General features: G+C 34.3%; 1 protein-coding gene across 2 annotated transcripts; it reads left to right on the top strand.

Annotated features, from left to right (window-relative positions):
• The first annotated feature begins 882 nt into the window (after window positions 1-882).
• On the top strand, window positions 883-16,618 carry LOC149939560 (protein phosphatase 1B-like). Of its 2 annotated transcripts, XM_090177815.1 has the most exons (7): window positions 883-1,213; window positions 3,886-4,013; window positions 9,077-9,943; window positions 12,193-12,310; window positions 13,233-13,335; window positions 15,137-15,188; window positions 15,654-16,617. In XM_090177815.1, exons 3-7 carry the CDS (start codon window positions 9,089-9,091, stop codon window positions 15,669-15,671), a joined length of 1,146 nt encoding a protein of 381 aa, XP_090033941.1. In that variant the 5' UTR covers window positions 883-1,213; window positions 3,886-4,013; window positions 9,077-9,088; the 3' UTR covers window positions 15,672-16,617. The 2 variants fall into 2 exon arrangements, with proteins under 2 accessions (XP_090033941.1, XP_090033942.1); XM_090177816.1 differs by lacking the exons at window positions 883-1,213; window positions 3,886-4,013 and adding an exon at window positions 7,903-8,002 and having other exon boundaries at window positions 15,654-16,618.
• Window positions 16,619-16,826: the final 208 nt, after the last annotated feature.

Here is a 16,826-nt window from a genome sequence, read left to right as displayed (position 1 = left end):
CCCAATAAGTTGTATTAAATCTCGAAGTAAATTTAAGCGCCTAACGCAAGTGCTTTCTTTATTTTATTTTACCACCCCAATTTAAAAGTGCTATTCATTGAAATCTTATACTCCTACCTAGAATGCTCCGGTCCATAGAAATCTCATAGGTAACTAGAATGCTGCCGCCTACGGCCGAGCTTAACGCCAGTTCGCCTTGAACCTTCAGCCAATGCGAGGCCGTAGAGTGGTTCCGCCAAGGAGGATAATAATCCTCCTTGGATCCGCTACTATAGCGGGAGATAGGTGACGTCATTCTCTCTGGTGACATTAAATTCTTTGCAGAACCACTCTTTTAGCTCTGATTGGCTGAGATCTGGCTATCGTCTGCCACGGCGTTTGGCCCATTTGCCAGTTACACGGCAGCATTCTAGTTACCTATGAGATTTCTATGGTACCACCCGTTCTGCGTTCTGAATGCAAAATCATGTAAGTGAAAGAGAGTGTGTGATGTGTTCATGTGTATTTAAAAAGTTTCCCCTCCTAATTCTAGTTAACAAGAAAATTGGATGGCACTAAGATCGAAGCCTATATTAACCTTTATTCGCAACTGAAAACTATCGCTACGCTCACATGGGTTCGAAATTGAAACCTAGATACGTAGCGGCTTAATCAGACGCTAATAGTTTTTCCTCGTCGTTATTGGTAAATTTGACTTAATAAATAATGATACTTGCATTTTAATATAATTTTTGTATCATTTGCTTATATTTTGATAAGATTTTTTAAGAAAAAAACATTCTTATGACTTTATAATTTGTCTGTAGCAGACGCCAGATCTTAGGCGCAACTTCGGTGAAGCTAGCGCCTTTACGCCACCTAGGTTTGTTTCAGTCCCGAACAGTGTACTCCCCTAGCGAATGCGCGTGTATTTCCCGTAGATTTCTGCTGTCTGGAACTGATTCCTGATTTCTACATATTGAGTCCGACATTTCTCTAGGAGTTCAGACGCAGCCATTTAATTCTACTAAAACATATATTGCATAATTGTCGCCAAATTATGCTCTTCTCTTGCCATATATATTTTTGAACCTAGGCTTAGTGTTGCAGGTTATAGTACACCACTGTTATTAGCGTAATCTAAATACTATTTCATAAAATTCCCGAAAATTTTGTCATGGTTTAGTTGGTTTCGAAAATCTGAATGCTACTCTTTCAGGTTGTCTGAAATTAGGTAAGTGTTTTTTGGTTTTTTCGAATGTTAAATTATTTTTTTCAGTGGTTTCGTTATGTTACCTTGCCCTCAGCGAAATGATGCCATAGTTTTCTCACCACGAGTGGGTTTTTGGCACCGGTTATCGAGTACCACGGAAATACCAAATTTAATAATCAGGTATGGTGTGGGGGTCGTTTAGCTTTAAACTCAGTTTCATAGGACACAATTTGACGAAAAAACTTACAAAATGTAATTGAAAAAGGTAGCTTTAGATTACTAAATGTAAAGCCTAGGTCTTTATTAAGTAGCAGACGACTTTAAAATTAACGTAGAAAGAAGAATAAACAATTAACAATAAGCCAAAAATATTCGCTCGATTTGGGACGAAAAGAGTACACCTTTTACCCCAAACTACCAACTTCTTCCATACTATAACAGCCAAACTGTATTTTGAAGTTGCTCGCTATTTCCTAAATAATTACTACAAAACTAGCGAATAGTTTTCGCCTATTATACAAAATATATTGCCACACTTAATTACTTCAATTTACAGTTAATCAAACTTTTGTTGCTCCAGAATGTGCTTTAGCCCAAAATCTGTTTCAGCTATTGATCAACTCTGATGTTGATATGAAAGTATTTAGGTGATGTTCGGTATTGGAGTTACCTTTTCTATGGTGTCAACTCGCAATAATTACTTGGGGCCTGTGACTGTAGGAAAACATGAGTTACAATTGAAATCATTTTTAAGCTAGGATTACCAGTAAAAACTAGGCTAAAAAAATATTAAAATTGCATGTACTACTTATAATGTGTAAGTATTGTATTGGAATAGAAAATTTACTATTATTCCTTTGTCTCTGAAAGTAGGATTTTCCTTTATTCCTTAAGTATTTTTCATTGAGGTGGTTGAATCTAATTTGGATGTTCAAAATTATGCTTTAAGTAATGTAAAATTTTAAGTTTCATAAATGACTTCGAAGCTGAGAAAAATCTGTAAATCAATTAGGTCGTAGACATCATAATAATTTTTTTTAATTTTGATTTATTTAAAAATAAAAATTATTATAATACAATTTCTTAAATGGGTAAATTGGCTACTGATAAATTCACACATTTGAAGTGATATGGTAATTCTTCATAATAATGGCCATATTTTAAGGCTCCACCAGCTACATAAGGATACAGAAACAAGTGGCCCTCCTACTCTTCTCCAAGTAGAAAAAATGGAGAAATTCATGATCATTTTATGTAATTTACAGTGTGATATACTTAAGTGGGAGTTATTGAAGATAAAATCTGGACTGCCTGAAGGGGGTGTATTCACCCTTTAATAATCAGGAAGAATAATAAAATTTTATCCATAACTAATTTGTTACTTCAAAGTATGAACCAGTCATTTAAATAACTTCACTTCATCATTTCTACAATTTTGAAACTTGCATTAAGTTTCCTTAACTTATTTTTGAGGTTCAATTACACATAACATATTGTACTCAATATAGTATGAGCTTTGAACATGAAAAATTACTGGCATCAGCTCTAATATCTATCACCTAAATACAGGGGAAGATGCAGTTAACTTTCAGATTTTCACGTTTCAGACAAACTTACAGCATGTAAGGGAAATTCAACTTATTAATTACAATAAAGCATTCAACTTTCATTTGAACAAAGTAATAATTTTATTAGAAGTATAAAACATTAACTGTATGCTATCGCAGTAAGCAGGAGAGTGAGTGACAAGAACATAAGACAAAAACCATGCACGCCAAAAACAAGTTAGCCAAGCCCCAAATAGTCAATGACGTCATGTTTATGACAAAGCATAGTAAAACCTATAGCTAGTTTTTCTCCTCCTTATTCACAGCAGTTGTATACAGATAATTATAATTTAGCTGATGACTTTCAAACATTTAATTTTAAATATAATTAGTAAGTGGCATCACTTACAAGAAAAAATCTATGCCTCAAATTTTCATTTCCTACTCTGTGATAAGTAGGAGTAAAGTTTGATTGATGGCCAATTATTTTTGATTTTGAGCCAAATCCAGAATCAAGCAATATTATGCGTCTCAAAAATAAAAAATTCACGTTTTCATGAAAACGTGAATTTTTTATTGCAAGACTTAAATAAAAACCAATTGTATTGTATGAATTGGACTATGTTTACTTAGTCACTGATGACTTTCCAATGTTGTAAAACATTACTTGCAACTATTAAATAAAGTTATCTGTATCGCTTGTTCTCATCAAATGTTTGATAAGAATTTCGATGTGAGCACTCAGAATTTTTCTGAGTATGCTATTGATAAAGCTGAATTTAAAAAAATTAAAGCATTTAAAAACTTTCTTTCAAATTAAAACTTAACTGGTTAAGAATACAAGAAAGTTTAAAAAACCTAATTTTGCACATTTCCTTTATGTGAGCCAGCACCACTCCAATAGCATTGGAAGTTCCAAGGCCATTTATGAATAGCCCTCACTTGTGAAATTTCAGTAGGCTTTGATAGTGTTTGATTACATTTCATTGTGTTATAGTTTTATTTTATAAAACAATACAAATCATTTGTAGGAGGTCAATAATCACTTTTTAGGCTTTCAGTATCAAAACCTCCCATGGAACATTCGTTCCCATTTTGAAAAGCCCACTGCCATATGTCTATAATGATTCCATTTTTTATTTTTAGATTCATTTTTATAACCAAAATCAATAATGTATATTTCTTATGACTTATATGTTCTGAAGATATTTGGAATTAAGTTGTGAAGTTGGTGTTTGGAGATATTTGATGAAAGTTAAAGCGTTGTTCGTAAAGTAAGTACAATTCCTATAGAAAAAGATACTTGAAGAAATATTAATTAAATACTTGACACTTCAATTGCATAATTAGTTGTGGTTTTCAATTATCTTCATTTATTTCGAGTTGTTTCAAAATGTCAAACCAATTTTATCCATCGGACCTTATCATGTTTATTTGGCAAGGTTTGAGTTAGGCTTAGCTTAGTAAAAGGGCAGAATGGGCATGAGCCAAACAGATTGAAGTTTCAAAATGGATATACAGAACAATTCTTTGATATCCCTGGAAACATAATTTTCTTTCAATAAATTAAATGATGAGAACTATATAAACTGGAAATTTAACATGAAAATGGCCCTACTAGATTTTGGTCTATGGGGGATCATAGATGAAACAGATGAAGAAGCAGATTTGAAAGGGAAAAAGAGATGACCAACATAAGAATTAAGTGTCGCAATATGAAACAGCCATAGAGATATGGAACGCCCTTAAAGACCTTTATGAGCCAAAGTCAAGAGCACCAATAGAGTCGTTACGTTTGAATTTTCTAAGTCTGAAATATAATGCACCTGAAAGCATGTCCGGATATCTTGGGATAATCAATGCTGCAGCAAAACAATTGCAATTCGCTGGATGTACTTTAGCTGCAGATGAGATAGCGTACCAGATGATTTGTATGTTACCCGCTCAATATGAGAACACGATTCAAAGAGCTTATCAACTCGTTGATGCAGAATTTAATCCAGATAAAGTCAAAAATCTTCTTATAGCGGAATATGAAAGACAGAAACTAGTACACCAAGAGGAAGAGAGAACTGATATGAAAACCGGACTTGTGTGCTCAACCAAATCAGAATAATCAGAAATAGAATTACACTGCAAAAGCATGGAAATTTCAAAGGGCATCAAGGAAATTAGATTTCTAGTACTAGTCAAAGTTTTGAATGTTACCGATGCGGAAAAACTGGTCACATAGCATGAAATTGTCATGAGAATATACCAACTGATCCATTAGATCTGGTAGTTTTCGATTTATAAGCCCTTAAATGTCGTGTCTTGATTAGAATCCCACACACGACCTTATGGGTTTTGGTCTAACATTTATCGGCTTCCCATTGATCAAATTAGATCGGGTCAAAGTTTTGTAGACTTAAAATTAAACATAGAACACATTTGTAATTGGAATTATTCTTCTAATCCTAACGGTTCTTGAGATAAAATTTGAATGACCTTAAAGACCTGGTTCAAGGTCATTGAAAGTTTCATTGTCATTTGTCCCCCTGCACCCTCGATGTAACCTGCAAATTTCAAATTCTTACATAAAACACATTTTGAGTAATTGGCTCTGTATCGTTTTTTAGTTAACACCCTGTATAACCAAACAACCATTAGAACTAGTACACAGTGACGTTTGGGGACCATCACCAGTTAGATCTCAAGGTGGATCGCAATACTTTATTAGTTTAGATGATTAGATACTAGAAAAGCTATGGTTTAGCTATGAGAAGTAAGAAGAATACAAAGCTATCCCCGAAAGACAAACTGGTTCACAACTGAAGATACTACGTACAGGCAATGGTTTAGAATACTGTGCGAATTATTTCAAGGAAGGTTGCATAAAGGATGAAGTTGTTTACCAAAAAACAAACTTATATAGTCCTCAAATGAACGGCGTTGCCGAGCGATATAATCGAACAGTGTTAGAAAGAATTAGAGCAATGCTTGAAGATTCTAGACTACCACACTAAATGTGGGGAGAAGTATTACATACAGTAGTATATTTGTTAAACAGATTACCTTATTCAAAACTACCAGATGTGACACCAGAGGGCAGATAGAGAAACACGTCACCTGCATTATGACATCTTAAACGCCATGGATGTGTGGCTTTTGCATTTGTACCAAAACCTCACAAATAAATTTGAGAAGAGAGCGAAGATCGGTATCATGGTGGGCTATGTTATGATTACTAAAATATACAGCATATGGTTTCCTGCAGAAGGAAAAGTTCGAGAAACCAAACATGTTTCTTTTGACAAGAGCAAGTTAGGTATTAAAATACTGAAAGGAACCAGAGAAGAAACAAATTAGCCAGTGACGCAAATATGGTCAGAAGGTAATGAAGAATCATCAGATGATGGTAAAAACAAGAATCAGAAATTTCATCAGAAGAAGATGATAGTTCTGTTGAAGATGATGCTGTTGGAGAACAACCACCTCCTCAGCCCATTGTACCTCGTTGGAGATGAGAAGAAAAAGTCAGAAAAAAGGTGATCGAATTGATGTTTATCACTACGATAACATTATGAATCAGAAAATCAGATCAGAACCCGAAATGAAGAGATATCTAGCAGATAGAGGAGAACAGTACAATCCTAATCAATTTACTTTCAAACCTACTGTAAAACAGAACAATGGACAACAGCAGAAGAATGGTACTAGAAATATTGAAGCCTGATGTGTTGTAATACCTTCAACATACCATGAACCGATCGAAAGTCCAGATAGTCTAAAAGGGAAAAAAGCCATGGCAACAGAGATTAATACCATTCAAGATTAAGATGTGTTTGAGATTGTTCCAAAACCAGTTGATAAGAAGATCATCGGAGCTAAATGGGTGTACAACATAAAGAAGAATTCTAATGGAGAAATCAAAAGATACAAAGCGAGACTTGTTACCCAAGGTTTTTCCCAAGTTCCTGAACGAGATTTTAATCATACTTATTCTCCAGTAGTCATTTTTACCCTGATCAGAGCATGCATAATGATATTTATTGCATGTCTTGGATGGCTAAACTCTCATATGGATGTGAAGTGTGCATATTTATATGGATCATTAGAAGAAGAAATTATTTAAGACAGCGGAAAGCAGTGGTATTCAGAACTAGATTATCAATTACTTGCGCTTGGTTATAAAAGACTTTAAGGATGCAACTGTATCTACCGATATGGATTGACTGGACTATTGATAGTGTACGTTGATGACATTATTATACACCCTTTAACCAGATGATTTCTTTAGTAAGTTCACTGACCACGTAGAGTTCTGATTCCATCGTTGAAAGGGCCACCAGAGATTGCTTCGCAGACCTCCATATAATCGGGTTAGATCCAATAAATATGACATGACCAGATACAGAACGTGTGTCTGGATCTCCTCCCCATGATGCATCTGAGTAGCAATTAACATCCATGCTTTAAGAAGATTCCAGCTTGATGCATCCCAATTGTGTTGAACACACGTAGTTAAAAAGATCTTCTAAATGTTTCCAAGCAACCATACTTGGCTTTGTGTTATATCGTGATAACACGCTGACAGCATAAAGTATGTCTGGTCTTTTCATCCGGGAAATCTAGTCCTTTCTCTTGCTCGTATCCTTTTGCAACTAAACGTGCTCTGTGTCGTACAACTTCACCATTTTCATCTCGTTTGCGCACGTAAACCCATTTATTTCCAAGTATTTTGGCATCCTTAGGTGGTTTGACAACTTCAAAGATGTTCCGTTTTTCCAAAGTCGCAATTTCATCATTGCTTCTTTCCAATTTTGAGAATCACTGGATTCCATGGCTTCCTTGAAAGTCATTTGATTCTCAAGTCCGACGTCACAGCATTTCAATACTTCAAAAAATGTCGTAATAGTGCTGTCTACAACATTCGGGCCAGCTATTTCTGTTTCCATGTTTCGTTGCTCTTTAATTGTATTTGGTATCATCTTTATTGGTCCGGTCATTATATTTCTACATTGATTCCAAGTATTGCCAGGTTTCTAGAGGTGTATCTTTGCCCGCACTTTGTAGTAAATCTCTCGTTTATTACCATAATATAGATATCCCATGGTTTTAGCCTTCTGTACATTGAATTCCTTTAATTCAGCAGGGCCTTGGGGTACTTCTGTCTTTTCTTCAATGTGTACAAGTAAAGACCGAGCTGATAACATCATACGCATGTCACATTTCCACTCTTCGTAATTGAGACCATCCAATTGGGAAAATTTGAACATCTCAGGTAATATGTCCATGGAAATATGATATTCAATACTATCCCAGAATTTGAGAAGATTTATTATTTACTGCTTTTTATCAGTTTCACTGGGCTCCACATGGCTAAGGCCTCATTTGTATGGCTGCCGCCATCTTGGTTTTCTTCTAAAAGAAAATGGCCATAGGCTCAAATTAATTTTCCATTTCTTGTGATTAAATTTTTCTGAAGAAGCTAGAAGTATTGATCTGGGCCCATAACCTTTGGTATATTTCTTTCTTAGTTGATTATTAGCTGTGTTGTGGGAACCAAATTTTTTTTGATAGTTACCAAGTGGTGACGGCCCGAGGCCTTAGACACCAAATAGGAACCACATTAAACAACAACTTTGGATAACAAGTGTAGATAACTTTATTTAAAAAAAAAGGCCATTAGGGCGAGTTAGTAGTAACAAAATCCTAGGGTGTGACACCTTGCGACGAACTCTAGAATTTCAAGAGTAAACAAAGATAGGCTCACTATTTATATGCAAATAGATATTATGATTTTTGACTTATATATTAACATATTCACAAAATCGGCAGAACAGATGTTTTAATGTGTTCAAAAACCATGATTTAAGCTCAAAATTGCTTATTTTCACTGGTTTATTTAGAGCAATGTATTATAAAGGTATTTTTCTTGAATGACTGAAGCACCCAAGAAATAATCCCCCCCCCCCCCTTTTAAACTCCACGTTCTGTGGCTCTTGAGAATACTTTCTCCAGAAGGCTTCTGAACTGTATGCCAATTATTTACAGTCCAATAAATAGGATTAGGATTAACACATTCATTGCAGTGATGTAGCAAGCTGGCACATTTTTGGAGGCAAATTTGCTTACAGAAAAGTATTGAGAGGAGCAGCAATCAGCTACTAACTCAAAGAATGACCTACGTGGCAAATTGTACACCACTGAATCATTATTTAAAAATAGTAAATGCAGAATTAAAGACAATGGTAGAAAAATACCTTTCTCTTCTGAATAAATACTTAACTTGTATTATATTTTATTGAAATTTTAACTCAATTTTGCACCTACATATTTTTCCATTAATTTCCAGAGACCAGACGTAATGGGAGCCTTTTTAGACACGCCTAAAACTGAAAAACATACAGAGAAAGGATCAGGAAATGGCCTCTCTTATGGGCTTGCGAGCATGCAAGGATGGAGAATTGAAATGGAAGATGCCCACTGCGCTAGAATTGGTCTTCCCCATGGATTGAGCCAGTGGAGCTTTTTTGCTGTTTTTGATGGTCATGCAGGAGCTAGAGTTAGTGCTCATTGTGCGGAGAATCTTATTGATTCTATAATTCAAACTGAAGAATTTAAAGTTAGTTCATTAGCAACAAACAGTAAGGTTACTCCTGAAGTAATTGAAAGTGTGAAAAGTGGTATCCGAGATGGTTTTTTACGTCTTGATGAGAAAATGAAAACAATTCCGGAAGTTGAATCCGGTGAAGATCGTAGTGGTTCTACTGCTGTGTGTGCTTTAGTTTCACCTACTCATATATTTTTCGCTAACTGCGGGGACTCTCGAGCTGTTCTATCTCGTTCCTCCAAAGCTTATTTTTCGACTCAAGATCACAAGCCAGTCAACCCTACTGAGAAAGAAAGAATTCAAAAGGCTGGGGGCAGTGTAATGATTCAACGGGTTAATGGTTCTCTAGCTGTATCAAGAGCTTTGGGAGATTATGAGTATAAGCAAGTAGAGGGAAAAGGTCCTTGTGAGCAGTTAGTTTCTCCTGAGCCAGAGATAGTTGTGCATGAGCGGGACAATAAGAACGATGAATTCTTCGTTTTAGCTTGTGACGGTATTTGGGATGTTATGGTGAATGAAGAGCTTTGTGATTACGTTCGTCACATGTTATATATAACCAAGGATTTGGAAGCAATATGCGGTTCAGTGATTGATACATGTCTTTATAAAGTAAGTGACCTCTCATTTATTGTAAATCTTTTCTTCTGTTTACTGGTATGAAGGTTTAATGCTATTAACTTTTCTATAATTTGAAAAAAATATAGTTTTTTTTTATAAACCTCCCCATAAGTTAAAATCTGCCATGCAAACAACGTTCATAGCTATCTCTTCCAATGTATTAATGGAAAAACTAAATACTAGTTTGCTGTTTCCAATTTGGAAGCTCAGTTAAGCATTTACAAGAGTTAGTTGTGAATACGTAGGGTTACTCTAAAATTTATGCCTATAAACAGTTTTATAAATGATAAATTTAAACTTAGTACTTCTCAATGTTAATACATGTAGCTGTTGTGTATAGATGCTTCCAAATTAAAGATTTCAGTGAGTAACAACTGCTTTAAATAGTTCTAATGATTTTAGAAACCTTGTCAGTTAACAGCTGTCACTTTGACTTCGTCTTTGCTGCTGGCTTTCAAAGTTTCAGCATCTCACTAGCAGTAGCATATTTGCTTTTGACAGAAGTCAATATTTAAAAGACAGCACCAAGTGTAGCCATTGTAAGAAATGGCTCATAATTTTACTTTTGATTAATTCCAACTTGGAGGGCCCTTCGGCATAGCTGTCACTCCAAATTGTACTGTCAACACTCGGGTAAATTGAAAGTTCAAATAGGTCCACTTTGATAAGCCATTCAGTGTTCAATTTGCAAATTGCAGTGGCTGGTCTACTTTTAGAGCTTGACGTGAAATTATATGGTTTATTGGTGGTTTCAAAACGCTAGCATTGGAGCTGGGGTTGGTTGTCAAATTGGGAAGTTTAGTTTATATGAAAGACTAGGCATCTGTGCCAGTATCTTTCAAGTTAAATTTCTTCTATTTGCTTGTGTTGACTTTTCAATGGTGAAAATGTTATTCAAAGTTGAAGCTGCTCTTAATGCCCTTAATCGGTTAAGCAATTTTTATAAATTTATTAAATAGTATTAAAAGGGGCGTGAATATTGGCTTTGGTCGTCAAAAGTCTTAAACCATGCCCCTGGTGTTATTTCACGGTTTCTGTATTCACAATTCTCAGGTATTTTTCGTGTGGCTAATTTAATTCCAATTGTGAATTCTATTGTTTTGTATCTATGTTAAAGGTTTCCCTAATGAATTTTTCAATCAACAAAATTAATCCCATGCTCCATTTCTCGTGAATTCCTTTCGTTTTAATTATTTTTCAAACATACTTTCACTACGAAGAAAATACAGTGAGAGGTGCGGTTTCTTAAAATCCTTTTGTTCCACAGTATAATTTGGAATAACACCAAAAGCCAAACTAAGTCAACATATGTTTAAAATTTCAAGGTTCCTGGTTATTTCGTCTGTTAGTTATTGCTCCTCGAATATCTATTACAATGATTTATTTTTGGAATAAGAAACACTTAAGGTTCTATTAGGAGTTTCCTCTAGTTGGAGATAAAAGTACTTTAAAGTGTTACTTCATGGTAACCTCAGCATTAAGTTTTATGTGAAGGGAAATCTGAGAAACTGTGGCTAAGAAACGTTACACAGGTTTAGGAAGATCAATATAAAGGGAGTGGTTTCAGATTTTCATAAATTTATGAAAGCATATTTTTTTAAATTACAGAGTTATTCTTCTTAAAAATATGGCCTTCTTTTCCTTAAGTTTTGTGTTATTATTGAGATCAGGTGTGAGTGTGAAAGATTTTTTGGGCAGTAGGTTTGTCCATATCTTGAATGTGGGAGATCCTAAATATAGGACTGCCGGTTTTACTTTTTTATAGTGGTTATAAACTTAAGTTGCAACCATGAAACTTTGGTGTAAATCGAATTTTAAATGAGTACTTAGAATAGTGATTTTGAGATGTTGATCTGATGAAGATTGTCCTCTATGGTTTTTAAAGTCCTCTATTGGTTTTTAAAGTGGCTCTGCTGGAGTTCATGTTTGTGAGATAAAAAAGCTGGGTATTAGGGCTTGGTAATTGTATAGAAAAACAAATATTTCCATTTTTTTAAGTAACTTAACTCTCAATTTTGGTCAAAATTAGATCCTTATTGATGTAAAAAGTTGCAGGCTTAGCAGGCCCAGTTAGAGCTGTATACAATTCCTTATTCACAATAATTAATACATATTGAAAGATTTGAATAATTCTCGGATTTTTTTCTTTTGTCTACTTTTCATCTGATTATTTTGGGCAGTGATAACACATTTCAATTATATTTATAGTGCCATATTTTCAACGCCTTGTCTCATTTTAGGGAAGTAAAGACAATATGAGTATGGTACTAGTGACTTTACCAGGCTCCCCTAATATTAGTCAAGAAGCCTGCAAAAAAGATCAAGAACTAAACTCATTGTTGGAGAAAAAAGTCAAAGGTAATTGTCTTATATTCAACATTGCTTTATCTTAGTCCTTGGTTTAAAACTAATACTTTTTTAAAACATGAGAGCTGGAAAATTGAAATAAGCCGTGGCTTGTGCCGTTTGCTGCACTTTGCTTATGGGGAATTTTAATCAGCCACTGAAACGCATTGGCAGCAGCTTAGCTTTTTTGTATTACAAGCACCCTTGGAAACCAAATTTTTACTCCCCCCCCCCTAGCCCATTTTCTTTCTCAATAGTTTATAAACTTTGATTATAATTCGTAATCTCATTACTATATAGTATTAATATTATTTGAGGAATTGGTATTAAGTGTAGTACCTAGTGTTATATTGAATTGTAATATAAAAGTTGCATAACTAAGTGATTTTATTATAATATTATGGGTATCATGGTTAAGTTACATCAGATATACGCAAACAAAAGTTATCAGATCCTTCAACCCCGGAGGGAAGTTCTCTTCTGTCCCCAAGGATTTTAAAATGTTCAGCTCTGCACCAAGGCTGAGAGAGAATGGTTGCAAAATCCTATGCGCACCCCTAAAAGAAACCAAGAAGGATGCGCAGGAAAATAAACATTTATCAATTCCAGATAAGACAATAATCATTTTTGATGCTACATGGAGAAAACCCTCTGGCCAAGGCCAACGGTATTCAAAATGGCCATGGCCAAGGCTTGGTTCAATCCTTGATCCAGGCGTTACCCCAAACTCAATCTATACCAACTTTTCCATTGCCCTTCAAAGGCCCATGTGCAATTTTTATCTATTAATCCCTCCCTGCATCACAACTTGCATTTCCCTCTAAATGAGGGTGACAAAAATTAAGGGAAATTTTTTTCTTTGTGTGCCTTTAAGAAATTCCAGACTCATGTTTAGGAATAGTTTTGTTTCGCTTATCTTAAATCAATTTTACAGAAATTGTGACAAATAAAACAGAATTGGACTTAAGTGATGTAATTCATCATTTAAGTGAAGAGGAAATCCCCGACCTCCCACCTGGCGGAGGATTGTGTGCCAAGTAAGATATTTCTTTAGTTTTACAATGAATAATAAACGCTAGTAATTGTTCATCGCGTTGCACAATAAGGCGCTGCTGACACTCCATAGTGAAAAAAGCTTAAAATACATACGAAAACAACCGCTCAATATTTTACAAAATGGTTTGTCATAAAATGAAGTTTTTCTTCATTTATAGGCTCATGCTACTGCTTAGAACTTGGTTCGTCCCCTTCAGTTGTACTTCATAATAATTTTAATCAAATCCCACAACATAAATTGTCCCAAAGTACTTCTTTCACCCTTAATAAAATTATATATTTTTTTAAACAGTCAACCCTTTTTTGTAATTATGCAATGTGGACAGTGACATTTAGGAGCAACAAACAGAAATAGAACGCAGCTAGCATTGAAACACGTTAACGCAGTGTTGTGTATAAATTTCATTGGACAAGCCTTTAGGCTCAACGTTTTAGGAGCGGAGGGAAGACAATTTCCAACAGCAGCAGGTGCTAAAGCGTCTTAACCAATGAAAACTGTACACAAGAAAATGCACGACTTCTGATTTGTTGCGCTCTCCTTGTGTGGGGTGCCGTGTTTGTTGTTCCTAGATGGCGTCTAGCTCTATGGTGTTTTAGGTGGTATTTATGAGCTGCCAAAAAGCCCCAACTGCAGTCCATGAAGGAAAACTGTATATTCCAAAAATCCTGCCAAGGGTCAAAAGATATATCATAATCTTATTTCTCTAACCCTTTGACCAAAGTTTTATGTTTTCCCCTAGTAATCATTCTCTTTCTTGAAACACAATGCACTGTAGTATAAAAATGCCACCTATACAGTTTCCCTCTAATACTCGCTGAATGTAGTGCCCCCCCTTTGAAATTAAAACTATCCTGTCATTCATAATAATTTTTTCTTATATTAGTGTTGTTTTTTTCTCTACTTTCACCAGGGCTTATGACTAAAACCATAATAACACTAAGTATGAAAATTAGGGAAAATTATCACCCAACTGAGTTACTGCGCAATCATTATTTAATTCAGCACAGAGCCCCTAGTGTCTAAATAGTACCAAGCCAAATATATTACTACCAAGGATGATAATATTCTACTTATTTGGGTTGCTACTTCAAGTTGGGCGATGGTGTCAGTGACAAAAAAGTTCTGTAAGTAAAATAGCATTAAAAAAATTGGAAGAGTCAAACTTATGGTAATAATGTTACTTACGCTAAAACCCATATTTGAAACCTAGGTTATAATATTGCATGTGCACTTCTGAATTTATTCAATTAGGGGCTGTGTCAGTGGTGTGAATACTGTTCCCACCCACTCCCAACAAGTTGTCAGACTGACTAAAACGTTAAAGAAATACAGACTCTGCCAAATTTATAATAATAATTTTGAAAAGGGATCCTAGTCCCACAAGCTTTGCTATGCCGTCACTTTACCATGTGTCCTGAACCAAAATCCCAAAACTCGTGGTAATATTTTTGCAATATGGCTCATAAGTTGAAGCCTTGAACCACAAAACTTTGGCCATTAGCGTCATGCAATGCTTTTAAGAACAGTAAAATCTCCCTAGTGTTGTGTGGCATGTAATTTTTCACCATAATAACCTGGAAATTTTCGAAGCTTTAGTTTTATTTTAAGTTAAATTGATTTACATTTAGTAAAAGGAGTATTCATCTTGAAATCTGATGTTTTGAAATATTGTGCAGGTGTTTTATTTAAAACTTTCCACCAACAAAGTTTAAAGCACACATCAGCTATAGGCATCGAAATCTATAAAACAATTTAATAATTTTATTATAATTTTTAAACAGAAGAGCTGTGATTGAGGAGATTTACTGGAGGCTAATGCCAAATTCACAAAATGTAAGTAGTAATTTAAAAAAAATTGATAATTAAGGCTATTAATTCTACTTGGGAAGCTAGTAAATATTTGTAGGCCTAAAATCTGACAAGCTTTTATTTCAAATCTATGAGCGTAAAGGGAGTATAAAATGTTGAAAATTAGGGGCAATGATTTAATTTCCAAAACTGCAAATATGTGTTCCCCAAGTTTGTACCGCGAGTTTTTTGGCAGCATCTACTGTAAATTTATTTTTATTGAGTTAGGAGCAAAGACTCGTGTCCTTATTTACCATTAGGTAGCAGGATAAATTAAGGCTACTACATTGCCCACAGGGTTAAAACTCCTGCAGCTACAAAGTTATTATTTTAAGTATAAAACCTTTTTCTGTGAGCAGAACTTCCTACGATATCTAGAAAATTGATTTGTTATAGTCATGTACTCCTATTATAACTTGGTAACTATAAAACAAATTTTTATCACTGTAGGAGGCGAACCATCTATAATTGGAAGTAAAGGAAACAGGATTCCTGTTTAAAGAAACCCTCCAGTGAAAATTGCAGCCTGTGTTGCTCACTGTGTTATCATTTAATACGAAAAGAATTTACAAAATAGGGAAATTAGGATGCAAAACGCACCAATTGTATGATAATCTTAGTTTCATATATATTTGTCTAAGCTTTAATTATAGCAGTTTGGAACGATAATAGGGCAAATGCTCCAGAAATTTTGCATCAAAGGGATTGTTCTTTGCAGTGCTTTGATGTCATTGTGTATAGCATATTTTATTCCCCAAATAAAGACAGTCAGATTTATATTACCAATGGTGCAGTTGAAAATGTTTTTGGATTCCTCATATTGTATTGTAGAATGTAAAAGAATTGTACATAAAAACTCTGCCTAATGAAAATATGCCGAGCTTTCCCAATCTAGTTTAAAATCTGTATAATACAGAAGTATATAATCTGCAGACAAACATATTAAGAAGACGTCCATATAATGTGAATAAGATAATATTCATGGCATCCTATTGTTCGTATAACAGCTTTAGTACTTTCATTACTTTGGTAGTGGTATAACTATGCTTTTTATTTCATAATTTCTTTAACGCTATAATCTTTACAATATTTTGTGGTTTTCAAGGTACATTATTATTTTTATATACATACATTTGGAATGCCTATCTTTTGGGTTATCACTTCCAGTAGCAGTTATCATGTCAAATTGAATTTATTAATTAAATTTAATAGAATTTTTGAAATCAAAGTACTTTTAATAGTAATATTTGTACAGCAATGCTAATGTACATTTTATCATTACTGGGATAAGTTTTGTGTATATGGTACTTTTAGTCAAAAGATATTTCATTCTGTACTAAAACCCAAATTTTATTACTATTTTACTACCATATATGAAATTTAATGAATTCAACTGTCATCCTTAAGGCTAAAATTGAAATGCATATAAAATGGCTTCAAAAAAATAGTATTCTTCTTTCTGTGATTTTTTTATAAATTTGGTTACTGCGTATTTCTATAATTTTTAGATAGTCTAGGACTATCATTAAAAAGGATCCTATGCATAAGATTTGTTAGTGAAAAGAACGTTCAGTAGTGACAAAGTAAGTTTTACTGATAGAAAACCAAAGTTTGTATTAAAAT

The sequence above is a fragment of the Leiobunum rupestre genome, chromosome 6 (genome assembly GCF_980474605.1).
Source record: "Leiobunum rupestre chromosome 6, qqLeiRupe1.1.hap1, whole genome shotgun sequence".
NCBI lineage: Eukaryota > Metazoa > Arthropoda > Arachnida > Opiliones > Sclerosomatidae > Leiobunum > Leiobunum rupestre.
Note: the sequence above shows the minus strand (reverse complement) of the source record. Positions and strands in the feature narration are given on the sequence as shown.

Excerpts from the sequence above, each read along its gene's own strand:
- LOC149939560 (XM_090177816.1), top strand. The coding sequence starts at position 9,089 with ATGGGAGCCTTTTTAGACACGCCTAAAACTGAAAAACATACAGAGAAA. Across the intron at positions 9,944-12,192 it reads TTGATACATGTCTTTATAAA|GGAAGTAAAGACAATATGAG; the intron begins GTAAGTGACCTC and ends GTCTCATTTTAG. Across the intron at positions 13,336-15,136 it reads GGCGGAGGATTGTGTGCCAA|AAGAGCTGTGATTGAGGAGA; the intron begins GTAAGATATTTC and ends ATTTTTAAACAG.